Source organism: Nelumbo nucifera, chromosome 8 (genome assembly GCF_055504915.1).
Source record: "Nelumbo nucifera cultivar China Antique chromosome 8, China Antique-T2T, whole genome shotgun sequence".
NCBI lineage: Eukaryota > Viridiplantae > Streptophyta > Magnoliopsida > Proteales > Nelumbonaceae > Nelumbo > Nelumbo nucifera.
Genome location: NC_142656.1, coordinates 56,667,974 through 56,686,863, shown reverse-complemented (window position 1 = coordinate 56,686,863; position 18,890 = coordinate 56,667,974). Strand labels below are relative to the sequence as shown.

The 18,890-nt window shown below is 40.7% G+C and overlaps 1 protein-coding gene across 2 annotated transcripts; it reads right to left on the bottom strand.

Annotated features, from left to right (window-relative positions):
- Positions 1-2,865: 2,865 nt before the first annotated feature.
- On the bottom strand, positions 2,866-7,462 carry LOC148790043 (uncharacterized). Of its 2 annotated transcripts, XM_088893311.1 has the most exons (3): positions 7,256-7,462; positions 4,588-4,653; positions 2,866-4,316 (listed from the first exon to the last, which is right to left on the bottom strand). In XM_088893311.1, the coding sequence occupies exons 1-3, from the start codon at positions 7,445-7,447 to the stop codon at positions 3,315-3,317; spliced, it is 1,260 nt and encodes a 419-aa protein (XP_088749437.1). In that variant the 5' UTR covers positions 7,448-7,462; the 3' UTR covers positions 2,866-3,314. The 2 variants fall into 2 exon arrangements, with proteins under 2 accessions (XP_088749437.1, XP_088749438.1); XM_088893312.1 differs by lacking the exon at positions 4,588-4,653.
- Positions 7,463-18,890: the final 11,428 nt, after the last annotated feature.

Below are 18,890 nucleotides of genomic sequence, written 5' to 3'. Positions count from 1 at the left end.
GTTTTTTTCTCTCTCCTCTCCTTCTCTAAATCTTAAAAGATGAGGTAGGATTCGGTGTGGCGCGACTATGCTTTAAACACTATGCCAGTCAGTGTTGTGCTCTAATACCATTGATGCTCCAAATATATGTAGAAGCGAACGACTGAGATCTCTATGTGTAAAACCTGCACGCAAAGAGAATAATAGCAGCTACACAGTATAGGATCCAAGGCACCAACCTCTTAAACAATGTGTAGGAGAGAACTGCTTAATCTGATCAGAGCTGAGGATAAGAGGATATTTTTCCTTTCTCAATAAAGAACATATCTCATTGTTGTTGAAGCACTTGGGAGTGATCCCTTATATAGTTGCTTCTCCAACGTTAAGTTCCTTGACACTAGGAACAAATAGTTACCAAAATAACCAATTGAGATAAGTGTTTCTTAACATTAGAATTCATGCTCCATCAGATTTGAGACAGGTGTCTCATGTTGACCAAGGATCTAACCACTTGGTCATCCAGTCTACACCAGGTCAAATGGATATCCATTGACCTAATAAGAGCTGGAATATGGATTCAAATAATCCAACAACATTGGTATCTCAATGAATGAAAATGTTTTCAAATAAACAATCAAATAAATTTGTTTTTATATAAAAATAAATAAATAGGTAATTATTTAAAATGAATGACTATGTGTGAGAGTGTTGCATGGAGATAACCATCAACCATCAGCATGTGGCTTGTCACATGGCCATTGGATATTCCAACATGTTCAAGTTTAAACGAGGGCCAATGGCCACTCTACCATCATTAAGATCCCCCAATCCCCAAAAGCCATTGTCCAATGATTTTATCAACTCAAATCTATTATATATCAAGCAAATGTGATGGGTCTGGGAGGGAGAGGAAAGAAAGAGAAATAGAGTTGAATAGAATGTAGAAAGAGGAAAATGAATGAAGAGGGACAATGTAAGAAGGGATAAATATATTTTTTAAGTGTATTAGACTTTTCTTATCGGCCTAGGCATCTGGACAAGTATCTAATAATATAGGACAAATATCAATAGGTCAAAAGAGACAATGATGGAAGTCTATTATTATTTGAAAGAATTTGGGGTCCGTTTGGTTTTTAGTTGGAATTTGAATCGGGATTCAAATCTTCCAGAATCCCAATTGGATTGACCCATTCTTATAGTCTATTTTGTTCAAACGGGAATGGGAATGGGAATTGATATTAAAATCAGTAAGAATGGGATTTTATTCTCAAGGGAGGGGCAGGGAAGGGCCATTCCTTCAAATGGGGGAATGCTATTCTAGGGGGAATGCTATTCTAGCAGGAATGAGAATGGAATTCCAATTCCATCCCACCAAACAATAGGAATTGAAAGAGCCTATTCTGATCCCGATTCCAAACCCCTATTTCTGCAAACCAAACGGGGCCTCATTTCATTGGAGGAAGGATGTTGATATCTTCCTCAAATTCTACAGATGCCATGGATATAACCGAAAAGGAATGGTGACCAGATAAAGTTTAATGAATAGAAAGGATGGGGATACAAAATGAGGTGCATAAACTAGGGGAGGCCAAACTCTATCTCTCTTCTAGAAAAATTAGGGCCCATTTGGCATGTCTTCCCATGTGGTCTTTCAACTGTTTACAAGCCGGGAAAATCGATTTTTAGTCTATTTCTATTTGGCACGTAGAAGATCTAGTCACCCAAAGACGGAATGATGAAAGGACACGAAAAACTCATTTTCTTCTAATTTCGGGAAGCTTCAAATGAAGCTTCTCGTGCCCTTAATGTATGAAAAGACACACGTCTACCAAGCATGCTTTGGGTTGTTCAGATCTTCATACAAAAGCTTAATACATCTTTTGACTGCCAGAATTACTAGAAGATCTTCCCAAAAAGACATGCCAAACGGGCCCTTATTGTATTAAGTCTTTTCATTTGAAAATTAATGGTTATTTGGTTTGTTGTTAGAATTAAAATCGGAATTAGAATTAAAATGATTTATTCTTTTTGCCTGTTAGGTGCAAACGGGAATTAAAATTGGAAATAAGAATTAGTTAAAATTGGATTCTCGTTCCCAAGGGAATGGAGGGCATGGCCAGTGGTGAAGCCAATGATGTGGATGACATTTTGATGTATAAACTGAGATCTCCCAGGTTGTAAGAAGATAAGGGTGCAACCGGGTGTTTATTTAGATAAATGGATTAAGAATGGAAAGAAAGGTTTCAAGAGTGTGAGGGGAGTTCATGTTTGTTTGTTTTCTTCAAGGTGTTGTTAGGTATTCTGAAGGCGGGTGGGGTTGTTATATTTGTTGGGTTGTTTGGTTGAGTAGAGGCTTACGTTTTTTTTTTTTTTTTTTTTTTTTTTGCAATAATCTAGTGCCCTATTTATTTCAAATTTTTAGACCTCTGATATATTCCTCCTTATTACCTTTTCCTCTTTTTTTATACTTTTTATTCATCTTAAAAAATCAACTATGGGAATAGGATTCTAATTATGTATAGTCAAACAACTGGAATTGGAATGAAACATTTTGATTCCAATTCTAGACTATATTCCTACAAATCAAACAGACCCTACAGAAGGGAGGCTTATAGGATTGCAAGAGAATGAAAATCTGGGGAAGGTTTTTGTAATTCTGCCCCAGCCTAAGCATTTAAACAATTCACTCTTGAACTATATTAATGCATGATAAAGCAATTGAAAATAAGTTATCCCTAAAGATGTATTTAGTTTGAAAGAAAAGGTAGGGAAAAGAAGAGAGAGGTTTGTATAAGTTTCCCTATAAAAGGAAAAAACAAAGAGTAAATTTATGAGTCATAGTGAAATAAAAACATACAAAGATAAATACAATTGCAATGTGTAGAATTTTAGATAAAGTAGAAAATAATGCATTTATAAAAGAAATTAACTTGATACTCAATCTTATCTTATTACAATACTTAATACATCATATATATATATAAATCGAGAGACATGAAAAGCAATTTAACTCAAACTTTATCCCATCTCTCAAACCTTCCATTCCAATCTCATCTTGATACTCAATCTTATCTTATTACAATACTCCAAAAGACAAGTGCGGAGATCCGAGTCCCACAGTCACCATGGGCTGGATTGCGGAAGAGCAGATGGTGATTTATTTTGTTGGAAGCCAAAATGAACCGGTTTGACTGGTGTCTTCAACAATAACCTCATTAATATCCTTACTAGAAGTCGACCCTCCAATATTATCCACTAGAAATAGTTTCCTATGCAAGTCGGTAGCCACACACACAAACGACCTATTGACGACCCGTCTTCCCTCTATTTGTTTTTCACCTTCTGCAACTACTTCCTTGTGTCACATTTGCTTGCTTGTTCTTCAATTTGTAGTTAATATTCTTATTATTATCGCTGCTTACTGTTGAACTACTTGCTTTTTTCACTTCTCTTTGATGCCTTTCACCTCCAGCATTTGCCTTTTCAATAGAATCAGCACAACTTGCTTTTCCTACTTCACTTGCTTGTGTTTCACTTTCAGCCTTTTCCTCACCATTAGAATTACTTACGTTTCTCAATTTAATTGCTTTTGTTTCACTTTCCATAGATGCCACTTTCTGCTTGTTAGAACTACTTGGTTTTGCCACTTGGCTTGTTTGTGTTTTGCCTTCCACTTTCCATGCTTGTATTTCACCCTCCACAGATGTCTTCTTAGGCTTATTGTTGTTGCCAGTGTATGGAATGCATGATTGTTTGTGAGAATCACCATCGCGGATGAACTGAAGTTTGTCTTGGTCCTTGATATTGTACTCTGGAAGGGTTTTATCCTCGTATTTGAGCTCCACTTCCTTAAATTTCAGAGAAATTTTCTCGTTTGGTGGAATTTGAAATTTATATCTGATCATTTCCTTGATTTTGAGTATTTGATGGGAGTTTTTAAACTCCAGTTTCAAACGCGCACCATTTGTTCCATCTATCACTTCAATCCCTATTGCACCGCTACTTGGTCCGGTTGTGTTGCCTCCACCTCTTAGATTGACGGTCAAGTGAATCGTGTCCTGATTCTGAATTCTGTATTCAGCTACGGTCTTTCCATCTTCAAGTGGTTTCTTTTTAAATGTGATGGATTGCATGGGGGGCGGTATCCTTTCCTTGTCCTCAATCATTTCTTTCACCCTTCCTATGGTGTCTGAGTTCACAACATTGATCGGAATTGTTTTTCCATTGAGCATCTGAACGTAAAACGACGTAACATCAGTTGTGGACAAGTTCCCAATAACATTGTCATCTGCCAGGGTCTTCTCAACATCGCTGGACATCAGATTCTTCATTGAGCCCTACATTCAAAATCAATCCATTTTAAAATTCTCCACATATCTATATCTACATTTATATATCTATACAAAAGAGCGAATGTCCTTTTTTTTCTGAAATTTTCACTAGACAATTTCTACCCCTGTTGTCTAAGTAGACATAGGGCGTAAATGGTCTAAGTAGACATAGACCATTTAACTAACCTACTATTTTCGTATGATTTGCTTACTGCTTAATTTATTTTTACTCTTTTGCAACATGTGCTCTTACACTTATATTATATAAAAAATATACCTTAATTGAGTTGATGTTTTGCAAATGCCGGAAGAGACACCAAGCTCCGGATTGGGGATCCTGGCACTTAATTAAGGATAGATTAATGCTATGTCTTGATACATTAAGTGGCTGGTAAATCATATACATACTCTAGCTTAATGTTTTGGTTTAGTGTATATTCTAATTGACAACCATGTCAATGTGCTTCCTCTTTCTTATTATATTGTAAACTCGTTAATAAAATATTGATCAAATAGTACCTATTTAATGACCCTGGTAGAGGGTCTAAAATCTTTGGTCAAGTTAAATTCATGGTTTATAAAAAGTGTGGTATGGCTGCTTAACCATACCAATCTATATTTGAAAATTACATCATTGATTGTATAATTCAAGTGTACATGTATTTTCTCTATTTACTTTTTAAGGATATGGTTCATCATCAAATCATGAAATGGTGACATTATTAACTAAATGGTAAGCATATGACAGGGTCCAAAATAGGTATATAGACTAATTAGGGATATGTATTAGGAGGTAACAACTAATGTTAAAACGCCAATGGGAGAGACTTTAGATTTTATAGTTATGATGTGTGTTCATCAAGGTTCAGCACTTGGCCTTTATCTATCTGTGTTGATCATGGATGAATTCACTAAACACATCCATGAGAAGACGAGTGTAATAGATATGCATATGCTAAGTTAGATGAATAAAAAAACCCGAAAGGATAAGATTACAAATGAAATCATCCATAAGAACCTAGGAGTAACTCCAATAAATGATATAACGAAAGAAAGTGGACTAAGATATATAGTTTGGTCATATACATAAGAAACCACCAACAACTGTAATTTAGAAGAGTGATTTGTTACAAGTTGATGGGGATAGAAGAACTAGAGACAGATCAAAAAAGACGAGTAGAAGTAGTAAGAAGTGTTTTAAGTACTTGCCTTTAAGTAAAATGGATTGGCAAAACAAAACAAAAGATTCATGTTAGGATTATGATGATGCTGATTGACTAGAGCAATTTGTATGTTAGACATACCAATATCCTGTCAGTGAACCATGTTTTCTGCTTGAGAAATCTATAAAAAGTTGTGTTAAAAAATGCCATTTTGCTGGTTTAACACATTAATTCCACAACCAGCAATAGCGTATAGATGACATAGAGGAGGCTGTTTGTGTTTGTGAAACAGATGAAATACAAATCCCACTACAAACCAAATGCACCTAATGACCTAATTGTAAACTTTTGGGGTGGGGATGGGGAGGATGGTGGGGAAGGGTGCTGGGATAGAGTCCAGATCTCCTGCCCACGTTTTTCGTAGTCACGCATAAAGAATATCTCTTCCTCTGCATAGTATGATGCAGGGGGAGATGTTTCCAATTCACGGGGGTGGTGTATTGTGGGTAGGTGTGGATAGAATTCTCGTAGGCAGGAGATCTGGAATTGCTGGGATAATGGAGGTTGGAGCAACTTAGAATGTACCACTTATACTACATGTAGGATGGAACGTAGGCAGGTTGGGCTGGACTAAGGGCGTGTGCTTAGGCTAATCATGTAATATAGTTAATAACTTATATAATTCAGAATATTTTGACCAAAAAATATATATTTCAAAAGATAAATAATGATATAAATATGTAATATATATGCATGCATACATATCATAAATACACAACATATATATATATATGTATGTATGCATGTTTATCAAATAATTAATTGGTTTTGGTTCAACCAAAGGATTGGTTTGATTTGAGAAAAGAGTCCATAATTCGGGTTTGGTTAACCGTGAACACCTCTATTAATGACTTAACAATAGAGGTAGGAGATTTCTAGGATCCTTCTCCTTGTAATTAAAATAATCACCATATTGCTTATCTACATTTTCAGCTGTAACAAATAAGCAAGATAAATAAAGCAGAAAGGCTAAAAGAAGTTTGATAAATCCCATAGGGATACCGGTCATCACTTGTAAATATCAATTTCTATGATATCCAAAATGAATTATATCTTAAAAGCTTTAACCAATCAGAAACCCATGTGAACTTGAATGAATATCATCTGCAGATTGTTTATTAATATTTTATATTTTGATTTCCCTTTGGTTTGACATAGAAAGTAAGAGAAAAATAAGAACTTTGGACTCTTTGTATACCAGCCATCACCTGTAAATTTCAATTTCTATGACATAAGAAAGGTGTTATACCTGAAAAACTTTAACCACTCAGAAACCCATGTGAATCTGAACGAATACAAGCAGATTGCTTACAATTTTTTTTTGATAACCGTTTGGTTTTAATGTAAAATAAGAGAAAAAAAGGAATTTCAAAATCCTAATTTGTAAATTAATTCCTTTTGTTCTTATAATATAACAGATTAAAACTAAGACTCCACACACATTTGCAGTTATTCCTACTAGCGACTTTCTTGAGTTCAAACGAAAATCCCATTTCTTTGAGTTCAAAACACCTTGTGATCATCAGTTTTTGGATTTGATTTATGGCAAATGAAGATGTAAACACGTAGCGGAATGTAAACTCATTTCTTCGTGTTCAAAACACCTAGTGATCAAAACACAAACCAAGATCTAAACACATTACTAGTTATGTATTACAAAATTATTATGGCAAATGAAAAGGAAAGCTAGTGGAATGTAAGTAACATGTTTAAAATTAATACCTCTTGATTGAGCTGGTCAAGACTCAAGATATTGGATCTCTCAAGTAGAATTCCAGCACAATTCCTCACCTTACAGTCTTTTAGATATCTGCCTGTCAATGGTGGAACTGGAATGGTAGCTAGGTATAGCACTAATTTGCTATAAAAAGCTTTTTTCACCACTTGATGATGACAAAGGCGAAGACTTTTCATAGTCAATTTCTTGTGGCTCAAGACGAAGGCGGCTGAAGTCTTGATGATGACAAATTAACAAATTTAGCTGATTTTTCCATGTAAATTACAAAATGATGTAGACTCTTGATTTTTTTTATTTGGTGACACCCACTACTAATAATTCAGTCCCTTGACCCAAATTGGTGATTGTGGAAATGGATTTGGCATCAGATCAGTACTGGAGCGAACCGGTAATAGACTGGGGTTTTTTTGTCCTTTGAAGTGAAGATTGCACATCAAGGTTTGTCGGTAAAGGAAGAAAAGTCTACACCACTTTTCCAATGATAGGACATTAGATGTTATTAATAGTAACAGCCCCTCTTTGCATTTCATAAAGAAAAGTCAGTGTCAGATTCAATAATTTCAAGGCAAACTCCATAAAATTTCCAGTCCGACAACTTTGTCCAGTTTTTTATTGAATCTAGAGCCATGGGCCAAGCTAACTCGTAGCATTTAGCTAATATGCCCATGTTCAACAATGACAACCAGTTCAGATCCCCCAATCCCCAAAGGCCATTGTTAGTGATTTTATCAGCCAAGCAAATGTGATGGGTCCGGGAGGGAGAGGAGAGAAAGAGGTGATGGGTCGGGGAGGGAGAGAAAGAGAAGGAGAAACAACGTGGAAAGAGGAAAATGAATGAAGAGGGACAATGTAAGAAGAAAGAAATATATTTTTAAGTGTATTAGACATTTTTTATCGCTCTAGACATCTGGACAAGTATTTAATAATAATATAGGACAAATATCGACATGTCAAAGAGACAGCGATGGAAGTCTATTATTATTGGAAAAATTTTCGGGTACGTTTGGTTTTGAGTTGAAATCCGAATTGGATCGGAATTCAAATATTCCGGAATCCGAATTGGATTAACCCATTCTCATAGTCTGTTTGGTTCAAACGGGAATGGAAATTGAATTGATAGTAAAATCAGTAGGAATAGGATTTTATTCTCAAGGGAGGGGTAGGGAAGGGCCATTCCTTCAAATGGGGGAATGTTCCAATTCCATCCAACCAAACAATTGGAATTGGAGTAGCTTATATCAACATAATTTTTTGTGGCATAAGATGATATGCCACAAATATGCCGACATAAGTACATGGTGGCATATAAATTGATATATAACAGCATAAAAAAACATCTCTATAAGCATTTTTGCAAGAAAATAGATCAAATGTTGTAAAAAACATATTTCACAACACTTTATTGTTGCAAAACACTTTTAACAATAGCTTCGCTAACAACAACTCATTTAGTTGTAAGCAAAACATTTGACAATGACTTTTCCTATATTGGAAATAATTTTTGAACTGTTACCAAAGGTCATTTTTCTTGTAGTGAATAAATCACTCTTGCCTCTCTTAGTTTGATATGCTACTGTCTTACAGAAGATTTTTCGGAGAATCTTTAAATTTTTTAGTTACAGATTTTCGCCCAAACCCCTATTGTATCATAGGAACGAATTTTCCTGTAACCCATAACAACAAACTCGATAAAACTGAGTGGAGGCAAATAACGTTTTAAAGATAGTATCATCAAACATGTCTTAAAGTTTTTTCTCCAAGTTTTCGTAACCCCAATTCTCAACAATATGTATCAGCCATTATAACCTTTTCCCATACACAACTATGATGTCCCATAAACGTGAGAACATATTGTGTGTAAAAGATCCAAACACTTATGTGCAACTCCGACTGTGTTGGATTGGATTGATGTAAATCTATGACCAACAAGAGATCACGAGAGGTGAGGGCACATCAACCTTAATCCAGCCCATGTTGGGGTGTAAACGGTATTCAAAATCCGATTTCATTCGAATTTGAGAATTGACATAATCAAATTAAATTTGGATAATTCGAATATCTAATTGGTCGAATTTAGATATCGTATTCATACTAAATAATTAATCGGATTCAAATTCAGATGTGACCTGATTCAATATGATAAATATCCAAATTTAATCGATTATTTAATTATTATATATTATATATAAATTTTTAAATATCTTATATAATTTATATATAATAATTAAATTATATAAATAATTTATATATTTACATACTTTATGTAAATAAAATATTCAAATATTTAATCAGATTCGATATCCATCGGATATCAAATCAAATTCAAATTCAGATATCCATATTTTTAATCAGATTCAAATTCGAGTATGGCTCAAATTCGATACGTTTACACCCTTTGTCCCGCGCGTCCTGATCTTCAGTTTTAATGACTTACAACCTATCTGTTGCAAGGGATGAGGACAAGACCCTAGTTGTTGAGTAACCAAAAAATCATTCAAAGTTGTTGACTATTTTAATTAATGTAAGCGATTATTTTAATAGATAAGTTAAAATGTGAGTGGTTGGTGTTATTATTAATGGGGCATGTGGTGGTTTGCTTGACACGGTAGTTTGGATTGACTAATACAAATTATTATATTTGATAGAAATGACATTCATATAATTAAATTGTATTGATCAATCCAAAGGCCATTGTACCAACTCCCTCTTCCTTAGTTGATGGGGTATCCATCATGAATTTGGGCAGCTAAAAACCATTAACCGGAAAGCTGAACAAATCCTAGATGGATGTTTGATGGTTTTGTTCATGAAATTAATCACTCGCTCGAGATATGCTGGTTTGGAAATTGGAATCCATTGCTTGATTCTCAATAGAAATCCACTACCCAATTAATGAAAATGTTTAGAAAATAAAAATTAAAATAATCTTCTTAAAGTTTTAAAAGTAGCAAAAAAATTGTAAAACTAGCTAGTAAAATAATAGAGAAGGATGGAGAGGCTAATATCAAAAACTGCATTATGTATATACAATAAATAGATAGATCGATCGATAGATGGATGCTTGATACATTATTACATTTAAGTTATTTTTGGTTTGAAGGAAAAATAGGAAAACATAAGAAAACCTTTACAAACTTTGTATAGGTTTTTGATGAAGGGAAATTTGGCCCGACCTCGCAATCACTCGACACGTGGTAAAAGCAAGTCGCTCGAGGCAGCAGAGCGTCCAAAACACGCACCAAAAGTAAACAAGTCCAGGAGCCCGAGCTCCCTACTAGGAGTCCGAGCTCCCTACTAGGAGTCGTGGTTGAGTCTGACCGCACAAGGCCACGTGCCGACTTCCACAGGCACCGTTATTTTTCCAAGGGGCCTGACTTCCTCTCCGCTGAAGCCCACCAGAGGAGTGCTTGCGGGCTTTAGTTCGCTCCTCGGCAGCTGTAGCCGATCAAATGCCGATTTGAAGAGGATGTCCACCGAGCTGCCTGAATCTACAAGTACGCGCCTAAACTCGAAGTCGCTGATCCTTAGTTTAATGACAAGTGCGTCATCGTGAGGGTAGCGAACTCCTCGCGCGTCGTCTTCTGTGAAAAGGATTGGCTCCTCAGTCTTTGGCCTTTTCGGAGGGTTCCACTCCTTGAGGACCGCTTCGCGAACTGAAGTCCGGGCTGCCGCTGATGTACACCCCGCTACCACCGAACCTCCCACAATTACATGGATGGTTCCCCGAATTGGCCTTTCTGCCGGAGGCTGTCGCTGCATCGGTTCGGCAGGCCTGCTGCTGGTTTCGGGGGCGTCCTTTTCGTGCTCGCCTGGCCGATCCGCTTTATTGCTATTATTGTTGTGCTGTACAAAGTTTCTTAAGTATCCGCGACAGATGAGCCCCTCTATCTCGTCTCGGATGTTATTGCACTGCTCGGTACTGTGACCATGGTCCCTATGGAAACTAAAATACAAATTCTTGTTTCTTTCGTTCGGATTTCCCTTTAGGCGAGGTGGCCATTTCACGTATGGGGCGTTCTTGATCGTCATTAGGATCTCAGTCTGCCTCGTGTTCAGTGGCGTGTAATCCGTCCGAACTAGCAGGGGAGCTCGGAACGACTGGTTCGGTTTTGGGTCCCGGGCCGGGTTTTTTCGGTCGACTGAGTTAGAGGGCTCGCCGTCCCTCTTCCTTTTCTCGTTTCTGCCCTCGGTTCTTTGGTTGATTTCCTCCTCAGTCCTCATGAACTTGTCCGCGAGCTTGAGGAACTCGGCCACGGTCGCGAGCTGGTTGGCTACCATGTGCCATTTGAATTCCTTGTGCGTCACCCCTCTTTTTGCTGCGACGAGCTGCACCGCGGGGTCTAACCGCGGTATCTGTAAACATGCCTCATTGAATCGTTTGATGTAGCCCCGTATGGGTTCTCCTTCCCTTTGGACTACCCCAAAGATGCCTTCCTCTGCTCTGGGGCACCGTTTGTTGGTGACAAAGTGTGCAGTGAAGACCTGCACGAACTGAGCCCAACACTTTATCGAGCCGAGGGCCAGGTTCTTGTACCTAGTGCGGGCTACCCCCTTAAGGGTGGTGGTGAGAGCCACGCACATGCATGACTCGCTGGCTTTGGCGAGGTGCATTTGGGACTGGAAAGCGTCCACGTGGTCATTGGGGTCGAAGGACCCGTCATACTTGTCTAGAGGCGGGAGCTTGAAATCTCTAGGCAAGGGGACTGCCAGGAGTTCTGATGCGAGGGGGGAAGGAACTGAGAGAATCGGGGCAACTCCTACCTTGTCCGAGCTCGTCTCGCCTTTGCCTCAAAGCTCCGACAGGACGCGGGTGGCTGTTCGTCGACCTCGACGGCGCCTTCGCTACTGAGTGGGCCTTGTACTGGCGCTGCTGGCCTCCGTGTTGCCGAGCTCGATGGGCCCGGAGTGCTGGTCGTCCGCTGCTGCCAGTACGCCGAATTGGTTCACCAGTGGGGACTCCGGTTTGGAGCCTCGAGGTGCCGATCTCGCGGGCGAGGTTCCCGATCTGCCTGTGAGCTGCGAGGCGAGGATGACTTTTCTTTCTCTCCGGCCTAGGGACGAGGCTTGGCTGTTTGGGGGATTCTGGGGCCTAGAGGCCTTGACCGGCTTCGGAGCAGGGTGGCGAGGTGGCAGTAGTGGTTGGCTCAGTGTCAGTTGGGGGAACTGCTGTTGATAGTGGTATTGGGAGAGGTTGTGCAACACTTGGTGCTGGTGAAGCTGGTGTTGCTGGAACTGTTGCATCTGGGCTTGCATTGCCCGCATGCACTGCATTAGGTTGTCCAACCAATTTTGGCTAGCTGCCAGGGGGACGGCAGTTGGTTCAGTGAAGGTAGTCTCAATGGGGAGAGGGAAGGGGATGTTTGTGGCAGGTAGGTTTACAGGCGCCACTGCTTGTGGCGTATTCAGATTGGGGATTCCATCCACCGAGAGGGGGATGGTGAACGGCCCAACACACACCACGGGAACTTGGGGCTGTTCCCCGGTGGTGTTTGTTTCTGTGCCGCGTCCGGCGTTGCTGGATGAGGCCATGAGTATTGAGTTTTTCAAAGGAGAAGAAAGGGGTATGAGAGTTTTGGAGGGAGACCTTTTGGAAGGAGACCTTTTGCGCCAACTGATGGAGTGCAATCCGGCCGGTCTTTGCTGATCTTGCCTCTGAATCGGGTGGTCAGGGACCTGAAACGGAGGGAGAAGAGAAGCTCCGGGGAGAACCCGGCGTGAGGGCTCCGAAGCTCAAGTTAGAGTTTCTCAAAGGCAAGATAGACCAGATAGCGCAAAAGTTAGCATACCTCGTTTCTGGGGGGTAGAAGCCTTTTATAACCACCTCGCGCACTCACTTCCAGGCTTCTGTTAGATCGGGCATGATTACTTCTGAGCTCCTACCAGTTCGGATGTCATTTCCTCTGGCCGGTCAGAACCGCCACTGCTCCTTTGTCGGAGCCGTCTCTGCGGTTAGTAACGACGGTGGCAGGTGGCGGTAGCAGGAGGCCGTTTGAAGTGCGGCTGTCAGGCGTCAGATCCCAAATCAGTCAGGTGAGTCACCCAAGGATACGGACGTCCTTGGCGTCAGGTACGTTCGATCAGCCTGGTGTTTCAGAAGCGAAGTGTTGGAGTGAGCGAGATGTCTTGAGTTTGGTTTGGGGAGTGTCCCGAGCTGCCACGGGCCAGCTCGGGTCACAGCTTTGCGAGGCTTGGGGCCCAATATAGTTTGTGCTCCTTGCAGGGAGCTCGGGTTCTCAGTAGGGAGCTCGAGTTATCAATAGGGAGCTCGGGCTCTTGGTGGGGAGCTCGGGCCCTTAACAGGGAGCTCGGACTCCCAGTAGGGAGCTCGGACTCTTGGTGGGGAGCTCGGGCTCTTGGCGGGGAGCTCGGGCCCTTGGTGGGGAGCTCGGGCCCTTGGTGGGGAGCTCGGGCTCCTAGTAGGGCAGTCTGGAGTTCGGGCTCAATAGCGAGCTGAGACTTTGCTTTCGGTGTTTGCTTCGGGCGTCCTACTGTCCCGAGCTGCTTGTTTTTGCCACGTGCCGGGTAATTGCGAGGTCGGGCCAAATTCCCCTTCATCAGTATTAAAATCAGTAAGAATAAGATTTTATTCTCAAGGGAGGGGCAGGGAAGGGCCATTCCTTCAAATGGGGGAATGCTATTCTAGTAGGAATGAGAATGAAATTCCATTTCTATCCAACCAAACAATTGGAATTGGAGTAGCCCATTCCGATCCCGATTCCAGACCCCTATTTCTGCAAACCAAACAAGGCCTTGTATCATTAGAGGAAGGATGCTGACATCTTCCTCAACTTCTACCGATGCCATGGATATAATCGAAAAGGAATGGTGATCAGCTAAGGTTTAATGAACAAAAAGGATGGGGATACAAAATGAGGTGCATGAACTAGGGGAGGCCGAACTCTATCTCTCTTCTAAGATGGCAGAATTCTCTCTCTCTTCTAGAAAAATTAGGGCCCGTTTGGTATGTCTTTCTGTGTGGTCTTTCGGCTGTTTACAAGCCAGGAAGACCAATTTTTGGTCTATTTCTATTTGGCACGTGGAAGATCTAGCCACCCAAAGACAAAATGCCGAAAAGACGTGAAAAGCCCATTTTGGTATGATTTTAGGAAGCTTCAAATGAATCTTCTCGTGCCACTCATGTTTTAATCTCATGCGGAAAGACGTGGAAAGATGCATGGAAAGACACACGTCTGCCAAACATGCTTCAAGTTGCTCGGATCTTCATACAAACGCTCAATACATCTTTTGATTGCCAGAGCTACTAGAAGATCTTCCCAAAAAGATACACCAAATGGGCCATTATTGTATTAAGTCTTTCCATTTGAAAATTAAGAGTGTTTAACTTGTTAGAATTAGAATCGGAATTGGAATTAAAATGATTTATTCTTTTTGCCTGTTTGGTGCAGACGGGAATTAAAATTGGAAATAAGAATCAGTTAAAATTGGATTCTCATTCCCAAGAAAATGGAGGGCATGGCCAGTGATGAACCCAATGATGTGGATGACATTTTGATGTATAAACTGGAGATCTCCCGGGTTGTAAGAAGATATGGGCACAACCGGGTGTTTATTTAGGTAAATGGATTAAGAATGGAAAGAAAGGTTTCAAGAGAGCAACCGGGTGTTTTGACAAACTTCAGCTTCAGGAGAGCGACCTAAAGCCCGTGAACACTCCCCTAGTGGGCTTCAGCGGAGAGGAAGTTCAGCCCCTAGGAAGGGTGACAGTACCTGTGGAAGTCGGCATCAGGCCTAGCATTGTGAGGCTCAACCATGACTTCTTGGTGGTCACAACCCCCTCCCTATACAATGCCATAGTGGGTCGGCCGATTACCCATGCTTTACAGGCCATGGTGTCCACCTACTACTTGGCCATGAAGTTCCCCACGGACTTCGGCATCGGGGTAGCGCAAGGTGACCAGCTTGAGTCTCGCAAATGCTACGTCATCGCCCTCAAGGGAAAAGCCAAGGTGGCCAACAACCTTGAGTTGGAGTGACCTATGGAGCAGAGCGAGGAGCGAGCTGCGCCTACGGAGGAGACCGTCTCTATCCCAACCTCGGAACAGGACCCTGCCCAAACGCTTCAGATTGGTGCTTCCATCCTGGAGCCCTTGTGATCCGAACTGGTACGCTTTCTACTTAAGAATTTAGATGTTTTTGGTTGGTCCGCGGCAGAAATGCCCGGCATAGACCCCAGCATCATAACTCATAAGCTTAATACTGATCCTGTAGTTAGGCCCGTTAGACAGAAGAAACGCAACCTAGCTCCAAAGTGGTGGAGGGCAGTCGACGAGGAGGTCGGGAAGCTCCTTGCAACCAATTTTATCAGGGAAGTCCATTACCCGAGTTGTGTGGCGAACCTCGTTCTGGTGAAAAAGGCTAACGGTATGTGGCGCATGTGCGTTGACTACACCGACCTGAACCGAGCTTGCCCAAAGGACTGCTTTTCACTCCCCAGAATTGACCGCCTAGTGGACGCGACCTCGGGGTATGAGTTGCTGAGCTTTCTAGACGCCTACTCGGGCTACAATCAGATTAGGATGGACCCAGCCGATGAAGAGAAAACTGCCTTCATAGCCGAGCTCGGCCTGTACGGTTACAAGGTCATGCCCTTCGGATTAAAAAATGTCGTGGCAACCTTCCAAAGACTTGTAAATAAACTGTTTGAGCCATTGATTGGCCAAAAGGTGGAATGTTATGTAGACGACATGGTCGTCAAAACCCAGCTTTCTTGCGACTTAATACAAGATTTTGAGCATGGTTTTTGAATTTCTGCGTAAATTCAATATGAAATTGAACCCGAATAAGTGTGCCTTTGGAGTCACCTCGGGTAAATTCCTGGGGTACATTGTGAACCGGCGCGGCATTGAGGCCAACCCGGAAAAAATAAGGACCATTGTAGAGTAGCTCGCTACGTCATAACTCGCTATAGGGGGAGCTCGCTACAATGCGAGCTCCAGGTCCCCTGAGCTACTGAGAAAGGAATACTCCAAGACTATTTCAGCTCGTGAGCTAGGGAAACCAGCTCGCTCCAGCACCTGGGCAGAAGAACTGCCCCGAAGACCAACATTGATAATGGTCACCCTGAAGTACTCCTAAGAGCTTGCTACAAAGTAGCTCGCTGAGCAACAGAGTAGCTCGCGGCTAAGCAATGCTACGCCCTTAGGAAGCTTCTATCTGACAAGACTGTACTCGTCAGACTGCACCACGCCTTGTGTGAGCAGTAGATCTGGTCTCATCAAATAATTTATTACTATCCAAAGAGAGTGGAACAATTGAGGTTGGCATGCCATTTTGTTTCCTATGCCGATTCTATATGGGACAAAATAAAAAAAAATAAAAAAAGGTTTTAGTGAAAACTTTAAAACCACTTACGTATATATGTATTCTATTGTATAATTGATTAATCAAATACTAATTAAATTTAGGCTCAGTTTGAAAGGAATACAAAGACAAATATGTACAGTGCACATTCACCTACCAGCTACCGGTAAGTTATCACATGCTCTAATGAGATTGGAATTTGCCAAGGAAGGGGAATGTCTTGGCCATTGGTCTTCTAAAAAGACTTCTCCGGGATAAGGATTCGTTTGGTGAAGGTTCTTTTAACAATTAGTTACGGAAGACTTGCTTGTAGAGGTTCAGGTTTCCTTCTTTTTGGTGCTTCAGGAAATTCATGAGCTATTTTCTCCTCGGATCGTCATCAGTATTGCATACATGATCAGTATTGCATACAGCTTTCTCCTGTAGCAGATAAAACTGGTCATCCAGAGGGACAGCGATACATGAACACTGACTTTTCGTCTGGTTCATAAAGAAAAGTCAGTGTCAGATTCAATAATTTCAAGGCAAACTCCATAAAATTTCCAGTCCGACAACTTTGTCCAGTTTTTTATTGAATCTAGAGCCATGGGCCAAGCTAACTCGTAGCATTTAGCTAATATGCCCATGTTCAACAATGACAACCAGTTCAGATCCCCCAATCCCCAAAGGCCATTGTTAGTGATTTTATCAACTCAAATCTATTATATGTCAAGCAAATGTGATGGGTCCGGGAGGGAGAGGAGAGAAAGAGGTGATGGGTCCGGGAGGGAGAGAAAGAGAAAGAGAAACAACGTGGAAAGAGGAAAATGAATGAAGAGGGACAATGAAAGAAGAAAGAAATATATTTTTAAGTGTATTAGATTTTTCTTATCGGTCTAGACTTCTGGATAAGTATTTAATAATAATATAGGACAAATATTGACATGTCAAAGAGACAGTGATGGAAGTCTGTTATTATTGGAAAAAATTTGGGGTACGTTTGGTTTTCAGTTGAAATCGGAATTGGAATCTTCCGGAATCCGAACTGGATTGACCCATTCTCATAGTCTGTTTGGTTCAAACAGGAATGGAAATGGAATTGATATTAAAATCAGTAAGAATGGGATTTTATTCTCAAGGGAGGGGTAGGGAAGGGCCATTCCTTCAAATGGGGGAATGTTTCAATTCCATCCAACCAAACAATTGGAATTGGAGTAGCCTATTCCAATCCCGATTCTAGACCCCTATTTCTGCAAACCAAACGGGGCCTTGTTTCATTAGAGGAAGGATGCTGACATCTTCCTCAAATTCTACCGATGCCATGGATATAATCGAAAAGGAATGGTGATCAGCTAAGGTTTAATGAATAGAAAGGACGGGGATACAAAATGAGGTGCATAAATTAGGGGAGGCCGAACTCTATATCTCTTCTAGAAAAATTAGGGCCCATTTGACGTGTCTTTCCATGTGGTCTTTCAGCTGTTTACAAGCTGGGAAGATCGATTTTTGGTCTATTTCTGTTTGGTGCGTGGAAGATCTAGTTGCCCTAAAACGGAATGTCGAAAAGACACGAAAAACCCATTTTGGTCTGATTTCGGGAAGCTTCAAATGAAGCTTCTCGCACTATTCATATTTTAATCTCATGCGGAAAGACGTGGAAAGATGCATGGAAAGACACGCGTCTGCCAAACATGCTTCAGGTTGCTCAAATCTTCATACAAAAGCTCAATACATCTTTTGACTGCCAGAACTACTAGAAGATCTTCCCAAAAAGATACGCCAAACAGACCCTTATTGTATTAAGTCTTTCCATTTGAAATTAAGAGTGTGTTTAACTTGTTGTTGGAATTAGAATCGAAATTGGAATTAAAATGATTTATTATTTTTGCCTGTTTGGTGCAAACGAGAATCAAAATTGGAAATAGGAATCAGTTAAAATTGGATTTTCATTCCCAAGGGAATGGAGGGCATGGCTAGTGATGAACCCAATGATGTGGATGACATTTTGATGTATAAACTGGAGATCTCCCAGGTTGTAAGAAGATATGGGCGTAGTCGGGTGTTTATTTGGATAAATGGATTAAGAATGGAAAGAAAGGTTTCAAGAGTATGAGGGGAGTTCATGTTTGTTTGTTTTCTTCAAGGTGTTGTTAGGTATTGGGAAGGCCGGTGGGGTTGTTTGGTTGCTGGTTGGTATATTTGTTAGGTTGTTTGGTTGAGTAGGAGCTTGTGCTTTATAAGTTGTTGGTTTCTGCGTAAGTCATGGATTATTTCTTGATTGTTTTTTTTTGCAATAATATAGGGCCCTATTTATTTCAA

Bases quoted from the DNA above. Each gene is read 5' to 3' on its own strand.
- LOC148790043 (XM_088893311.1), bottom strand. From the start codon at position 7,447: ATGAAAAGTCTTCGCCTTTGTCATCATCAAGTGGTGAAAAAAGCTTTT. The intron at 4,654-7,255 runs GTATTAATTTTA...TCCTTAATTAAG, and splicing joins TTGACCAGCTCAATCAAGAG to TGCCAGGATCCCCAATCCGG. The intron at 4,317-4,587 runs GTATATTTTTTA...TTTTGAATGTAG, and splicing joins AAAACATCAACTCAATTAAG to GGCTCAATGAAGAATCTGAT.